A 17,555-nucleotide genomic window follows, 5' to 3' on the forward strand; every position below is an offset into this window, starting at 1 on the left:
GCTAAATGGAAAACTTGAAAGTGGTTACGTGAATCTGCGCGGGGCTGCCGGGGGCCAAGAATGCGACCCAGCCAAGGAAAAGGTGGGTTGTCGTACCAGTGTTTCATTGAAATTGATTTTATTTATCATCTTCTCTCTCTCTCTCTCCCGCACGTGATGGGATTGTCCCATAGGGAATCTCAGCAATGGATCTTGAAAATCGCATCACATAACGAAGATCAAATCAACGGGCAAAGGTTCGCCTGTTTTGTAAAGAGTTGCGAGCCAACGAATGCGGATGGGCGACCTTGTTTTGATGGAAATGTCCAGTAAAAAATGTATTTTATGCAACGTTGTTCAAGTAAAGGTAAAGGATCACGTAAAACTGCAAAATAATTAGTTCAGCAACTGCACGTATTGGTGTTAATCGCTTTTCGGAGAAAAATCCCATCGGAGAGATTAGCCAGTCTCGACGAGAAACAACTTCACCATCGCGTGGCTAATGCTTTTCCACCCTCAAAACGGAGCTAAGCCAAGGTTTTTTTTAGCCAATCGATACGATGGCTTTATCGATGAAGCTGCCGCTCCCAACAATGCAATACGCGTCCTTCCCGGAAGCGCCGCCTAAAAAACCCAGACCGACGCCGTTGTCGAGGCACGCACCACCACCACCCATTTAATCCCGTGCAATGTCTATCAGCTGGCAATGAATTGGATAATCGAATGAAGGGGCCACTGCAGCACTTTTTATGGACTTCCTGCCAGCCCAGCCCAGCCAGGAGAGTGTGGTGTTCCCGGTTTGAAACTCGGTGTGGCGCTCGGTGCCGTAAACGGACGGATTTTCTTTCGCCAATCTTGGCGCAAAATTCGAATGCAAACAGTTCACTTTCCGAGCCGCCCGGTACCAGGTGCCCCCCGGCCCCGTCTCTATGACTCCCGGTACCCCCGTTGCGCGTTTTGGATAATGTTTTGTTACACTTTACGATCACGCCCTCGGTCGGAACCGAGCACCTTTCGCCACCTACATCATCAACGCCGCCATCATCGTGCCCGTTGCGAGAATTTATTTATCTTTATTTTATTTGGTTTTTCCGTTGTGCCGCTTCGGCCGTGAGTCCCTGGAGTTGGTGCACGGTCTGTAATGGAGTTCGGGTGGGCCTGCGGCGTGGCCTGTCGGCTGTCATAAAATGGTGGAAAATCGGGGGCGAAAAAAACGGAAGCGAATGCAATCGACGAGCACCCCAGAGCGCCAGCTCCAATTGTTGACAGGGGGGGCTAAAGGGAGACTTCCAAAAATACACACACACACACACACACAATATCGTGACTCCACGGGACGAGCATTCCAGCATACTCTGACTTCAACTACGACCCGCCGGGGAAGTTTGGCTTCTCCTTTTTTTCGTTTCATGGCTCCGTTTTGCCTGCATCGCGCATTTGCACACAGCAGTAACGACCGCAGGCACCGCAGTAACCTTGGCTAGGAGGCAAACTTGTCGGGAAACGATGGCCGACGATCTCCAGCCGAGTTTGTAGCCAAAAGGGATACGTGCTCCGTGCTCCCGTCGATTCGGTGGTAGCCGGGCGAACGATGTAACTGATAGCCGGGCCACGGTAGAGACCGTGCTGGGATCGCACCGTGTCAACGAGAAAGCGGAGATGGGGCAAATAAAAGCGCCGAGGATCGAAGATTTTCGCTGCACGATTTCGATTTGATCAGGATTTTATGGTACCGCTGCAGAGGTCCGAGGCGGGATGGTTGTGGCGCGCTCCGGAAAGGACACGGTGATTGGCAAGGATTCACTTTCCGACCCACACACCGATTCGCGTTCGATTGACAAAATGTATCGGGCTAAGGAACCGGATCCGGCCGCGAAATAAACATGTGGGCTGAAAAGTTCCGAACCTAACACGTCTACGGCGCTAGTTTTATTGCATTCACCGCCTTATCGGGTAGTAGTCAAAAGAAAGCTGTTAAAATTTTATTATATTCTATTGATAAGTTTGTGAATTAAAGTGGTAAGACTGACACTACTTTTGTTATTTTCAGAACAATGGATCAAAAACCGATTTCGTGTTTTAATTTTACACTGCTTGTTGATGGAAAAAATATCGTTCAAGCGAAGCAATGGCTTGGAAAGAGTTGTAAGGACTTTGCCCCATCCAAAACAACGATAAAACGTCTTCAACGCTTTCAAACGTAGACATTGGTTTGTGGTCGTAGAGACACCGTTAATGCAGAACTCTGTGGATGTCCAAATTAGACTTTTCTTCTTAAATTGTTAATAAGGCTTAAAGCGATTGTTAAATTGAAAGAATCTCTCCTTCTGAGAATCTTCTGAGCAGTGTTAATCGTAACAAACCGGAATTTTTACGTCGATATGTGACAAAAGATAGAAGATGGATCTATCACTTCCCTCCGGAATCAAAAAGATCGTCATCTGAGTGGAGAGCAACTGGTGAACCTAATCCAAAGCGCCCGTAATCGGCTGGGTAAGGTTCTGGTTTCGGTATATTGTGTTGTGGGTGGTTGTAACATTCATCGACTATCTTGAGCACCATTGACTATCTTGATGATTCAACAGCGAAAATTATACAGCGTTGTTGGAACTTTTGAAGCCCGAAATTGCAAAGAAACGACCGCACATAGCAAAGATTAAATAAATGTTCCATCAAGATAACGCAAGTTAATCAAAACAAATTTGAAACTACATGAATTGAACTTGTTATTGCTCCCGCATCCACCGTATTAGCCAGATTTGGCTATCAGCGACTACTGGCCGAATGAAGTCATCGCTGAAACCTCAGTTTCAGTTTCTCATTAGTAGGTCTCAACCTACGTTGAGGCAACTCGATAAATCGTTCAAAAAAAGTGGTATTGAAATATCAGAGCGGTGCTGAATTCATTGTGTGGCTCTTGATAGGGATTACGTTGATGAATAAAGTCAATTTCAGGACTTTTCTCCCCATGTGTTACTCCCCGAAGCAGCACCAAAGCCGGCCTGGGTCATTTTTGACGAAGCGTGCCCCTTTTTGACGAATGGTACCCTCGGGAGCAAGGGTTAGCGCAGCCAGCAACATCTAGAGCTAGGGCGGTGCTCCCACCGTTGCGCAACCTCGCAACACTCGTCCCGTCCTCATCCGAAAACATAAACAAACCGATCGTTCAACTCCCGCACGCGCTCCACGCGGAGTGTTGTTTTGGGTTTGCATTTTCTTTTTTCTCTCGCAAGATGATAACTTCATCGGTTTCACACTCGAGCGCAAGGCTCAGGAACACACATTACGCACAAATATTTACATCAGCGACCGGTCGGGTTGGCCCGGCTTTAGAAAACGGACCAGCGAGCCGGTGAGTTGGGGGGCCGAGCATTCATCATGCGCCGGGAGGGGGGCTGAGCTGGGCTGACGGATAGGCAAGGGAGCGCTTAAGTACGGTCATCACTTCCACGCCAAACTTTGCCCGGTTCGGTTTTGCGTTTAGCGATGACTGGCGTGGAGAAACTTTTCAAACCCCCTCGAAACGCCGGTTTGCCCGAGCTACAAAACGTTAAATCATCGGCTACACGAGACTACTTACCACCGGATACTTGGCACGACAGGAACAGCTCGTGGCCTTCACGGAACGGGCCGGCAACGGTTGAAATTTCCTTTCCCTGGGCGTCAAATATCCTCGGTTCGTCCGGTGGAACTGTCGCAAAGGGGGCCGACAAACGTAACAGATTAACGCACAATGGCAGGAGATGAAGCCTATTTTATAACACACAAACTACAATAATGTAAATGTTTTTTGTTGTTGTCCTGGAAGCTGCCGAAATCCATTAGCACTTATGATAAAGTTCCATACGCAGCCGGCTTCAAGGTCGTTTCACAGACATTTCAATTACCATTACCAGGGGACAGCCAGGGCAGCAGCAGCAGTGATTTATCTGCTTCCTTACATCGTTCGCAACGATTCGGCCACTTCCGGTGTTTCTTTGATGAACTAAATAACAACAAAAACCAAAACGAGAGGTCCGGGATGGAGAAACTTACCAGCCAGCGTCAAATTGACTCGGTAGTTTCGCGTGGGCGAGTTGAAGTAGTCCACCCGACACCGGTACACGCCACCGTCCGACGTTTTGATGTTGCGAATCTGCAGGCGCGCCTCCTTTGGCGTCGCGCCGACGGAAAAGAACAGCCGCTGACCCAGATCGTTGGCAATCGTCGAGTGCTGGGCGGCCGAGATCGGCACGCCGCTGCGGGAGTCCAAGCTGTACAGCGGGATGCCGGTGGAATCCTTAAACCACAGCACCAGCTTCACGCCGTCCTGCGCCGACGGAGCCGTAATGTCGCACGGTAGCTCGGCGTCGTGATCGATCGCGGCCCACACGATGCGCGCTGGAACTGGAAGGGGCGGCGGTAGAGAAAGGAAGGCAAAATCCGGGAACGCGTCCGGGAAATGTAGCGGAAATGAAATTGTCAAGATATTGGACCGCCTTCCCACACCCACAGGGAGCCGGAATGGCGGAACTTGCTCAGCGGGCAAGCAAGCAAGCAAACGAGCAAGGAAGGAAGCGGCAAGCTAGTGGCAAAAAAAAGTACAAAATCTGTATCCACATGCAGGAACAACAAACTGGAAATAACACCGATAACGATAAAGCGATACCAAAGTACACCTACATAAAATCGGATAGTGTTGGCAGGAACAGGAAACGGGTGTTGCCGGCCGGCCGGCTCAACCGGCCGATGATGGGCTAAATCGGTTGCTGCCGACACCGGGAGGTAGGTTGAATCAAGACATAATCAATCTTTTACAAACAGGAACTATCTAACCGGCACCGGGCTTCCAGCACTGCCAAAGTGCTAAACGAGGCTAATATTGTTTATTCTTGACCGTGCGGCCCGTTTCGGCGGGGCTCAGAATCGCCTAATGGGGAGGAGGCGGCCGCTCAGCAGCAGCACGATGAATGTAAACCGATTCTCACCGTGCCGAGCCGTGATTAATCTTCATTAAAGTGAATGAAATTAGCACCAAATTGCTCACCACGCGCCAGGACCGGGCGCAGCGTTTGGAGTTTGAAAAATTGAATTAAAAAAGGGATCGTCGACACGTCCCGACGCGCATCAACTTAAAACGGCCGTAATGAATTGGGTGGCACGTAAATCATGCAGGATAGTTCCATTGTTTCCATCGCTTTATTAGGATTAGTTTCTATTGTTTCACATAACTATTTATAACTCTCACACGCCGTACGGTTTCGGTCAGTCTGTTAAAATTACTTAATTTGGGGTTACTGTCTTTTTGAGAAGGTTCTTAGCGGAACTACATCTTGCCTAAAGAACAAGCAACATTAAATCTAACCTTTAACATAATTAAACATGATTAATTTCTGGTGTGTTAATTATTCACAGTTTTGCATGATAAACCCATTAAGCAATATTTATGTACCTCGATCTCGTTACATACTATTGTGGCCAAAAAATATCGGGAATTCACTTATAACTCTAAAAAGCTTTATTAATTTGTCTAAATCTATGTCATTGTCATTGAAATAGTCACACCTAAAAATCTATGGCTACATTTGTTTCAGTTTTCCAAACGGTCCAAAACGTTCCTTTTAGGAATGGTATTCAGAGCACGCTTTGTTTCGACTCGTATTTCCACTATTAACTGTAAAATGTATGAACGTAACGGCTCTCTTGAGTTTATCGTATGACCAGTAGTCACATGGTGCCAAATCAGGCGAATGCGGTTATGATCACGAAATGATCACAACAAGGTGATGTAAAAAGCAACACATGGAAGATTAACCAAGAATTGTCTCTCAATAAATCCGGTCCTTTCTTACGCACAGCATTACCCAAACCACGCGTAACACTCAAGCATTCACGCAAAAAATGAGCACTTGCCTTTGAATTTGAAGCAGCAACCGTGCTAAAATATATTCTGTTACTTTATACTACTTCTACTATTCAAAACATGTTCACAACAACATTTCGCTCCAAAGGTCGAAAGCGCAGTAAAGCAGCATAAATGGTGTACAAAAGATCAAAAATTAAATCGCAGCACAGTGTTCATCAATAACCACCAACTTAGTTTCGTTCCTTCGCTCAAAAGAAAGTTTGGACGGGCTTGAAGATTGTTGGGCGAGATCGCTGCCGAGATTTTGTAGCGAATAAAACACGTGCCCGAAAGCTCGCACACTGCCGAAACACGCTCGCCAGATGCTATCGTGGCCGTGCTTGGCAACAAAATAAAAGCCACCGCAACGACAGCACTTCCCGAATCGCCGCCCCCCCCCCCCCCCCGCCCGGGGGAGTGTTTACTTTTGCCGTTAGCTACGGATCTGCTTCCGCCCTAAGAACCCTTTTTCCGGTTTAGTAACGGTTCAGGTAACCGAAGAAAGCTAAATAGAATGTATCAAACGGCGCCAGCCAGCCGGAGGAGTGAACCTTCCGTTTGGCTAGGGGGGGTTGAGAACGGGCCAGACCTCGTCGGGGCCGGTCTTCCAGTCCAGCAAACCAAAACATCTCTCGAGTATGGTTCGACGAAATTTGAAGAATTTTACGGTAAATAAAATAAGCCTGTTCGCAGTGTCTGTCAAGTCGGCAAGCTGCTGTCGTGTGGCTCAGTTTGCCTTCATCTTTTGATTTCTTGCGTACGCCTGACCTGGCCAGGCTTGGCATGTGCACGGGACCGGAAACACGAAGTTAACTCAAAAGGATCCAATTCTAGTAAACAAGCCGATCTGTTTAGGTGACACTAGAGTGTCATTTACGTACTTACGTAGCAGCGAACAGTGTGTCGTCCGAAATGACATTCCGCAATTTTGGGATCATGTTAGGACACGAAAAAAAGGAGGTTCTATTGCTTTGTTGGAGTCGTAGTCTTTAACAGAGGATCTGTACTGGTGAACAGCCATTCACCTACATTAACAACTAGTGGCTAAAGAAGACACAGTTTGTTGGGCAAGACCACGTTATCACTGTAGCGCGTCGAAGAAAACCGACAAACTCCACTGGAGCTATTATCGAACCGCCACCAAATTATCTCATGTATGATCTCTTCCGCTCATGAATTATTAAAGATATGACAACTAACCTCTGCCGCTTGTTATTCCGTCCGGTAAAATCCGTGGAGATTGGATTAGTGGCCAACCGAAGAGCTTCGGAGCTCATATTTACCCTTTCCCTAGGACCGCACGAGCACCACACCCGTGAGCAGAATCTCTTGAAGAAGCTGCACTTGGGCACTGGGCAAGCCGAAGGTGGCCCACCACTAAATAATGCAAATAATTGCAAACGCAGTTTCTTTCACCGTCCGACCAACTGAGGCCTTTGTCGAAAATTTCGAGCCCTCAGCTCTAGCCAAAGCCGCCAGAGAGAGCACGAGATCCTCAAGTAGCCATTTTGTGGCTGCAAATACGCCACGGTCTTGGATTTGCCCCCTCCGCTCTTTGGCACACATCACCAACACTCTGCCCGGCCCGGTCGACCGTCGGGGTCCCAATGTCCAGTTCATTAATTTTTAATCTTCTTCGCACACCTGTTTTTCTGGTGAACCGCCAACAGAGCCAATGATGTTCCGTCCTCAACCGTCCACACTCGAGTCCGTCACGGTGGCGCCACGGTGGACCGGAAACACCTGGCCCGGACCGACCCGGGCCGGCAACCTCGGGGAGAAAGTACTTTGCTCATTATCCCAAAAGACTCGTAAAAAATAAATCCCAACAAACGACGGCACGATCCTGGGGCCCTGGGCTCGGCAGCCCCCACGGGAACCGTGTCTCGGGCGGCTGACACGGCTGTAGCCGCGCCCAGGTGCGACGCTACATGCGTGTAAATTGCATGTCCGGGCCACACCGTTCTGTGGGCTCCGAATTGGGTAACCAAAGCAGGAAAAAAGGAGACTCCACTCGGTGCCAGGACCACATTCAACAGCTAGCTTGGCGTGGAGTAGTTTCGGGCCACAAACCCTAACCCAACACACAACTCGGGGTAATCGGTGTTATTTGTCACGGGACTTTCATCCACCCGAGGAGCTCCACCCGAGGAACCACCAGCCGGCTGTGCCCGGCTTCCATGCTTAACGAGGTTGACTTGAGCTCCCGAATTAAACTGATGAAAACCTGTCACCTAAGCCCCGTTCACACCGTCACCGGGGGCAAGCAAATCACAAAAAAGCCTCTCGACGACGACGCTGCGGACGAGAAGTTCTCGGGTGAAATGGAAGATAAAATAACAAAACAGTAACAGCATATTGGGGTCGCTCATGTTTTGTTGAAGCTCTTATTTTTTCGCTTCCTCTCTCTCTCTCGCTGCAAAAGGATTAGAAGATTTTCTGGAATGTACAGGAATCAACAGCACTCCGCTGAACGCACTTGCCGGGAAGAACGGGCTCGCTCGGTGATGAGCGCATGGCGGGATCACCATTTCATGCTTTCTGCATCGGCGGCCCACGGCGGGAGCCAGGGGCGACGCGATGAAGACTATTTGTCCAGCGGCTTAGGTACACCGGTCTGGCGCAAGGATCTGTCCATCTGTCGCTGGTCGCTGGGAATGCAGACCACTGATCACATCCACCACAAGCGCGGGGTAAATGTGTCCGGCCCGGTAATCCTTGATCAACGCGGTACGTGTGTGTGGCGGGTACGACACGGCAAGCGCTACAAAATAGAAAGTTCTTCCGCCGGTGGCCGCAAACAACGCAATGAAAGGTTGTTGGAAAAATTTTCGCACTTACGCACGTGTTGGCCAATTTTTGGAACCCACATTTGGTCACTGAACTTGTTTCGAATAGCTTTTGGTCCAGCTGTGTTGGAGTATCGGCATGAATTGCGTCAGTATTATATTTGTTCTTTGCTTTTGATGAGCAACAATCAGCTTCTATTCTGTTCATCTTTCGCATGCATTGGTTACTATCTTTGTTCATGCGATGCCTATAATCTGTGCAGAATGGAAACGTTCCGTAATCTCCCGGGAACGTCTTATGTTTGCTCTTGTGCTTGCTTTTCAACCAGGTCAACCAGGCGGCTTTGTCGTCACGTCAACTAGCTTTTCTCAGGATTGACGGCTCCATCCGCTGCCTCGGAACTGGCCCAGATTGCGCAATTTTTGTATGGGTGCCAATGCGGTATTAAAAACAACAAGAATTCGATCAGGAGAATGGAAATATAGGTTATAGCCTTAGCGAGGATGCATCTTTATGTCATTCCTTCCTTAGCATTACGTGAAAAATGATATTCCTATAATAAAACAAAGGCCTTCCGGGTTCCAGCAACAATGGTAACCCAACTCACGATATAAAAATGCAGAACGTACGAATGGCCATTGTGGGGCTGGGAGCGATTCGATACACGAACAAAGCCGTTCGGTTTGGGGCGGTATGTTACCATCCCATCCTTTCGAAATGGCACTGTGTATGTGGAGCTAAATTATGCGCAAACCTTTACTGTTTACAACCTCTACGCTTCCTGGCGATCCTTTCTTCTAGGAAAGCATGCATAAATTAGGACCAACAAGAAGCTTTGCTTGGGACCCGGGTACGGCGGGTACCTTTTACGGTGTGAACGAAGTATGACGACTCTATACGGGAGAGCCCTCAACGGCAAGCGGGTCCGGAACGGATGTGGAGGGTAACGAATAAATTGGGCTACTTTACACAGGAAAGCGAACAACGACGGGCACCAAAGGGGCTTACCAAAGGGTTTCTTAATCAAATGAACTAACACTTAAATAGTGAAGCAGAGGTAAGATTACTGCCGAAAGGAAAACCGGTGTTTTTAAAGTGGATAAAGAGAAAATGAGAAGAAACAAAGAGCGAAACATTCCCGGGCAAGCAATAGAAAGATGTAACAGATGTTCAGGCACTTAAACGGGAGCTAATCCATCGTTTACAATTCCTAGCGTATCATTGGATTATGACGTAAACAGACGCAACGGAACGGCTACCGGCAGGCACTACGGATGGGAAAAAAGGCACAACTCCCCGGTTTTGATGGCCGAATGATACATACTGGTGTCGACCGTGGCGGTGGTTGGTGTGAACTTCCCTGTAAACGAGAAAATGGAACCTTGAAAGCATTCACACTGTCGATTCCATTACCGATTCCTGTAAGCCCTTTCGTACAGCACATAAGTTTTGGTTCCTTCCACTCATCAAATAGTGAAAACATTCCCGCTCTGTAGTGTGTGTTTGTTTCGCAAAAGGTGTGCAATGTGTTTCGGACGAGCATTACAACATGGTGGTCTGAATGTGATGCCTTAATGTTAAAGTTTAAATAAAAAAAAAACATAAAAACGTTTGTTGAAATTATGCCCAAGGAAGAAATTACTACGACGAAGGAATACGAGGCATGTAAGGTCGCCGCTGCTAAAATACGATGAAATCGTAAAAAAACGGCAGTCGTTTCCGAATTTTTTGTCTTCCGAAGTGAATTCCTCCGCCACGGATGCCGACGTTGAAATATGGTGCGCTGCGCGTTCATGGAATTTATGCTGCTCAGCGTCGCACCGGATTCCAATTATAAAAATGCGCTCCGAATGTCTGACGCTCCTCCCCGATGGTGTGCGGACTGCTGTGGTAATCGACAGAATCATATGGACCTCCCAAGTTGGGATGGAACTCGATTCCGTCAGGTTCCATCGCACAGATATGTGTTTACGTGGCTAAACGCGTTAAATACATAAACGAATTTCAATATGCCGGCCGGCCGAGAAAACCGGCAATCAAACAGCGATTGCCAAGATTCGCGGAAATCACCACCCAGACGGTTCCGCTTCGGTTCCGGCGCAGACGGCTCCTGACGGCGAATCCTTGGCCTGAAAACTGTAAACACATGTCTCGCATCCAAGACCTGTCGCCGACCGGGCTACGAGCCTCGCGACAAGACACCAACGAAGCAAGTTGGACAAGAAATTAGCAGCCAAGAACGGAAGGCTGACGCGCCTTTCGAGAGTGTCTAATATTTTTTTTTTATGTTGGCGCTACGCTATAATGATTTCGGAGAAAATTATCACCGTCAAATGTTGACACGATGATCGCTTTCGGAGCCAGTTCGTTCCTGCGCAGTGTCGCTCAAAGTCATGGGCCACCCGTTTTTCGTAAAGTAATTAAATAAATTTGCAAAACGCGATGCACAGTCTTCCGGACCGGAAGAGTGGAGCTGCTGTGTGTGAAACTTGGGCTTTTTAGGTTCCAGCCTTCGTAGCATCCTAAGCTGGACACCTTGTTGTTGCTGCAAATGCGCACAGGCGAACACAATCACGAAACACAAACAACATAACGTAAACCAAAAATTGTTTTTCAGAAAACAAAACAGTGTGTGTGCTACATGCGATTAGTTGCGATTGCAGAAAGTTTTGCGCTGCCATGCTGTTAGTGTATCGTGGGGTTTCGTGTGTAAGTGTTATGCGTCCTGACACCTTTCTCGACAGCAATTTTGATGAGGCTTCACAAAGTTGGTCATGTATACTTCACAACGTTGGTGCTTTCGGCCCCGCTTAAAGACTTACCTGAAACGAGAAAGAAACAGAAAGGAATAAGGTAAGCTTGAATGAAGAACTCACACGTGGCAGAAATATTGTATCACGCTTGGCGTATCACTCAAAAGTGAACTATCTCACTATTTCCACAGTGAAAAGTATGCACACAGCGAAATAATCATTCGAAGCTGCTCGGACTCGGGCTTAGGGCGCTTCCGGAGCCAAACTCCTGCGACTGTGAATCATTGTGACAGCGCTCACAGCTAGATCTAGTCCGGATGGAACGAGGACGCATTTGGGACGGGCAGCCAGACGGGCGACCGGCTGTGCGCGAAATTCAATCTAAAGCAGCACCCTGCGACGTCGATGATTGCGTGCTTCACGCAGGACGCAGCGACAGCGACGCTTCGCTTTCGCGCGCGCCGGGGGTAATTTGATGCTCCGTCGGGACCGGATGCTCGCTGTCAGCTGGCAAGGGCATGTATTTCCACAAAGAAACTGTCTCATAAGCGGCCACCTAGACGGCGCTCTGGCCCGACCTTGGGTAACTTGTCTCGTTGCTTGGGAAATGAAAATATGATGAAACGGTTACAGCCACCCAGTGGCGGTAGTGGCGAACAGTGGGATATGAGAGCGAAGACAGCGAAAGAAACTTGCCACACAGCTTCAATCATACCCCGGTCGGTGGATCGCATTCGGTTGATGTGTTTAAATTGCTTTGTTGGCAGCGACCGGCGCGCAGTGCCATATCCTTTAAGCTTCCCTAAGACACTACTGCGGTACTTGATTTATTCCCTCTTTGAACAAGGGCGTAATCATGTCTCTAATGAACATTTTGTTTCATCAAACGTAATGTTAGCCCCGCTTTTTACGACTGGCAATGGGCTGTATCGTAGAGTATGATTCAATTAGGGAGAAAACATGTTACTACCACGATATTACCACCACGGAAATGATCTCAAACAGCCTAGCATCTGCTTTCTACACCGTCGATCTGCAATGGCTTCAAGGATTCGTTCTTCGCCAGGAGCTCGTTTGGGCGAAGTTTCTTCATTAGGATTCCGGGCCCGGGGCCGGGCCGGTGCATTTGTTAAAGTCTGGTACGCGGTTTAAAATTCAATCTGCCCGTCAAGATCGGTGAGGATGCCAATAAAATCAGAGGCAAAACAGCGGCACAGGCCAACAGTGACCAACCCGCCGCTGTGTTGCCACGTGCCACCGTAACGCCGTACCACCGAATCGATTGTACCATTTGTTGGTTTCCAACTTACAAGGCACAACATTATGGTAACGGTCGGAATAATTTAGTCATTGCTCGGGTCGGGAGCTTCAGCGTAACGGTTATGGGTTTTAATAACTGCCACCGGGTCGGGTTGTTGCTGCTAAATCCTGACGAGTCACGTCGATGCCGTCGCCTCGGCAACGGAATGCCAGCACACTAATCGGGCAAAACAAAACCCATTGCCGGTTGGAGCATTCCATTTGAATTTTCATTACGACACCGACACCGGTCTCGTCAGTCTGGGTTTTTGTTTTTCCTCCGTCGCTCGCAAGATTTACTTCAAACGAATCCATTGCTAGGTGAGTCTACGGTTTATGACAACACCTTTGGCGACAGATCGGGCTCTGGCGGGTAGTGTGGCTCACTCGATGCCATGCTACTGCAGTTCACGGCGCGTTACGACCATAATCCGCTCTTTGATGTTCTCGTCTCGGGTGTATTTGCCATCGGGAGCATGACATATTTTTCATTCTGCAGATCATCCACTTTTTCGCCGAACAATGAACTCTCTGTGGCACACAACTGTGGTGGTCCTGTAGTAATCCTCTCCACAACCGTCGCGGGTTGGTGGTGGGTGAAAACAATAGTAATCAGTTTTCCTCCAATGGGATGCCACTGTCTGTCTGTGAGCCAATTCGAGGCGGAATCCTGAGCGCAGACGTACGCCACAAGGTTCAGGTTCTCAGTGAGCTTAGGGTAGTAATCACATGTAGCGTAACCAAGAATTGAGCTTCGACAGATGGAAACTCCTGAATGATGCATTTTTAATTGCAAGATTTACAAGTATTGAAAACTGCGGTATGGCTTAGACCGTTAGCTCTACCGACTGCTGAACACTCAGTCCCCGTTTCCGATCGTGAGGCTTTTGTGCGTCTTCGAGGCGACGGCAGTAATTTATTTCTATTCGGTTCCGAACCGATTTGTTGTTTGAAGGCTATTGTTTAGTTGTAATTTTTTCTTCCCATTCTCACTGGTTGTGCTGGTTGACTGCGACTAACAAGTTGTTTCTTTGGAAGAAAATAAGAAGAGCAGAATTTGCTGGCCGACGGAAAGTTCAGTTCGAGCAGCCTTTTCCCATTTTTTCGATAGCCCACGAAGACGGCCACTGGCTGTGGTCGAAATCGAACGAACTCGATTCCCTCGGGTGCCCGATCGCACTGTGGGGCTTAAAATTGAGTTTTCCAACCGAGGGTAACTTTGGCTTCCCTGGCGGACACTGGTGAAGTTGGCAGTTGGCTTCTGTGAAGTCAGCTTATTTTTACTTTTTTGATTTTCCGACTCTTTTCTCGCTTTCCGGGCGGCGGTGTGTGTTGTCGTTCACTTTTTGTTCGGGTTTTGTGCCAGCATCATCGCTCTCCAACTCTGAAGTGAGCGTAGATGGTTTTTTGCCTCTTCGACAAGGACGACGACGCCGACGACGAGTTGCCCGATTCGCTCCCTGATGAATTCAATCAGAGAAGTTAAATTAAGTTATCGATAAAAATCGACGAATGTGAAATAAACAACTTTTCCGGGGCTAGTTTCCCGGGCTGCTCTGCCAAATTGTTCGGTGCCGCACCCTGACGGAAGCCAGCAAAAAAAAAAAACCCACAGCGGAAGGACACCGGTTTGGTGATGGCGCTTCGCACCGTGGCGCTTTCCGGTTGACCAAACGCGAGCGGTCAGCGGGTGAATTCGGGGAAAGTGGACGCGCCGGCCGTAATGTGGCTCCCGGCACGGATGGAGCCGTTTTATTTTCCCAAGAGCTATAAATTTTTGCTCGTCCTTTCCCGCAAGCGCGCGCCTACAGCTACGGATTCGGAACCGGAAAGAGGAAACGTTCGCCAAACGTAAACAAGTTACTTGCCGTTTTCTGGCCACTCCTCGGCCACACGTCGGCCATGGCGAAAAGTAAACCGGACCGGACCGAACCGTTGGCCGTGAGCTATCGTTTTGACTCTTTGACGGCAATGAACGATGCTGTATTTATCGCACTCTCAACTTTGCTTCACATGCTTATGCTATCTCCCGGCGGACTTGGGCGGTTGCTCTTGTTCTCCCGGGCCAACGGAAGACGGCCACGGCCTCCCGCGACCGGCTCATCAATACACCACAAAACAAATATTAATTGAGAGTTAAGTTGCTTTGATTGATGAAAGACCCGAGATAAACAGTTCTTGCTGCGCGTGATGTATGTCCGGCCGTTCCGGGCATATCTGATTTCCATTACAACCGGTGGGCCAGTACGATGTGGGCCAGTTGGGTGTGATTGCATGTTTGTATGTTCACTGCCACATGGTTGAACATAAATCATTAAAACTGTTTGCAATTCAGCGTCGAAGACAAATGTTTTCTCCGGAACGACCCAAACCCTGTTGGTGCTTATTGTAAATGTTCTTGTTTCTTTCTTGTTTGTTGCTCTACGTAGAGTAATTTGAATAGATTTTTCAGGTACTATAATTCAAGTTTTTATCTTAGAACATTCTCTAATATTGAGTTCCAAAGTGAAGCACAAAGTCTCGTAGAAATGCCAGGATATAACAAAAGGAATATTTGGGCCATTAACCTACGAATCTTTTGCGTGACTTTTTTATGTTCCTCGTCATCAACCACGGATGGTGTCACATAAATTCAATCAAACATTGGACGAGATTGGAAGGTCATAAGGAGAAGCAGAATTATGTGCGCCGCGTTGCTGAGCGATGAGCTGAGCAACAGGAGCGCATCCAGCTACGCCTGCTGGGCGAGCGTCCATCCCCCCCGCAGGCGAAAGGTGTTTGTTGTGCGATAAACAACTTGATCTTTAGCTCATTTGGACGCAGTACCACTCCCCTGGCAGGGTGGGGTGTGTGGATCGGTGGTGACGACTGCACACTCCACGGCCACGGAAAACTCCTCCGCCATCTGAATGCCACCCACGGGGCTGACTTTATTGCTTTTCGGGGATCTTTTTTTCCCGCAACGTTTCTTCACCAACCCCAGGCACGGTGAGAGCACGGTTTGGATATTTATTTTTTCAGATCAATTAAGCAAACTAGTCTGCATGACGCAGCGCGCGAACCGACCGAGAGTGTTTGGAGATGGACGAAACGGCTCAACCTTTCAGCGCTTGCAGTCACTTGGCCGCTTGGGGAACTAGGGAATATTCCAATGATGTCTTGCGTGAAATTCGTTCCGCCCGCCGGGGTCTAAAATTAGACAACGAGGTGAAAAAACCCTGCAACATTTCCATTTATCGCCTGATCAGAGTGTTTCAGCGGTCCTGCGGGCCCGGCTGCGGAGCGAAAAAGTCAATAAACATAAAACATCCAACGCGGCCACGACACCGGTCACCACGCTTTTCACGTCGAAGGTTGCAGTGAATGGGTCACGGAGCAACATCTGAGATGGGTGTTGTGCGCAGGTTTCTAGGATGGAAGGAGCGGTCTGTGTCGGTCAAAATCCGGTGAGCCAACCGGGCTAATAACGCCCGCGTTGAACCTGACATGTTGAAGATGCCATCGTATCGTTGCGTAAATGAAGAAATAAAGTTGTCGATGAACGGGTGATGGTTAGCTGTATCATTGAATCCGTAATGTCGAGAATGTGATTATATCTATCTGCTACGGACTGGCTCCATTTTGTGCGAATGAATTCATTTCCCATCTCGACGATGAGTTCACAGGAAAATGCATCTAAATTCATAAGCATCAATACACGACCGTTGACCGTTTCCTGGTCGCCCATGGGTAAACCTTTCCGATTCAGTCCCTCAAGACATCAGCCCCATCAGCGCTTGACGTGACCAGCTCCGCAATGCTGATACCAATTTAAATGACTTGTCAATTTCGTTTGACGAAGGTCCACCACCACCACAGATCCTGAGTGCTGGAAAGCGTTATAATACTTCACCTAGTACGCTACGGGCAGCAACAATCAACCAGTTTCAGTGGATCGAATCAGACAGCAGCTGTCGGCAGAAATTACAACACACGGATAGCAGCTGGCCACCGACCAATGGGTGTTCCGGTTGGCACAGGCGGCTTGATTGCGCCTGGGAATAAAAACCTGAATGCAAAGTTACCCGACGACGACGACGACGAAGAACGGACGAACGAAAAAAATCTGATAACTGAAGGTTATCCTAGACCTGTGGCTAGAGTACAATGGCCCGACTGACGGCCAACGATTGATTTATATTCCGCAAAAAAATACGGTTGCGTTGCGTTTTCCTGAGCAGATAAACGGTTTTTCAGCGCGCTTTGAGTGGGTAGCATGGAAAAGGGTCCGTAGCAATGGGAAAGAATCCCGGTTGGTCAGCACACGATCAGCAGCATGTTTTGCTTCATAAGACTTCATAATGGGAAAAAAGTGTTTGAACTTTACTCGCCGGCAAAGTTTTCTTTTCGAGCACGGGGATGTCGGCCTTTTTTTTCCAGAGTCTTTAAGCACGGCGAAACATGTATGTTTGGAGAATTTCACAAGAATTGTCATATGGAATTTGTACTATGATTCTGTATTACGAAAAAATGACAAAAACTTCAACATACTATTGCGCGTTTAATTTAAAATGTTCCTAATCTTTCCAGAAAAGATTCTTCGTGATTCCAACGCATAAGCACAGTACGGCGCGTCATCCATAAACCATGAACCAACTATATTATACTGTATTCATCACGGTAAAAAAGCGTGAATTAATGCACCTCCCTTTTACCGGCTTAAAAACTAGTTTGACTCACCGCCCCAGCAGCCGAAAGATGGATTGTTCCGAAGAGCTATGCTAATTATCCGTGCGTTTCGCTTCCCGCTGGGTGAACTTTCCATTACTGCGTTACTTTCCGACACATTTCTCATACTCATACTGTTTCGC

General features: G+C 48.2%; 1 protein-coding gene across 1 annotated transcript in view; it reads right to left on the reverse strand.

Annotated features, from left to right (window-relative positions):
- The window catches only part of LOC128270478 (hemicentin-1), a 67,446-nt gene that overhangs the window by 26,572 nt on the left and 23,319 nt on the right, over positions 1-17,555 (reverse strand). Inside the window, exons 2-4 of the mRNA XM_053007882.1 lie at positions 9,978-10,013; positions 4,015-4,365; positions 3,560-3,670 (exon numbers count right to left, since the gene is read on the reverse strand). Of these exons, the coding sequence (XP_052863842.1) occupies positions 3,560-3,670; positions 4,015-4,365; positions 9,978-10,013 (498 nt within the window). The remainder of the gene's footprint in view (positions 1-3,559; positions 3,671-4,014; positions 4,366-9,977; positions 10,014-17,555) is intronic.

Source organism: Anopheles cruzii, chromosome 3, assembly GCF_943734635.1.
Source record: "Anopheles cruzii chromosome 3, idAnoCruzAS_RS32_06, whole genome shotgun sequence".
Lineage (NCBI taxonomy): Eukaryota > Metazoa > Arthropoda > Insecta > Diptera > Culicidae > Anopheles > Anopheles cruzii.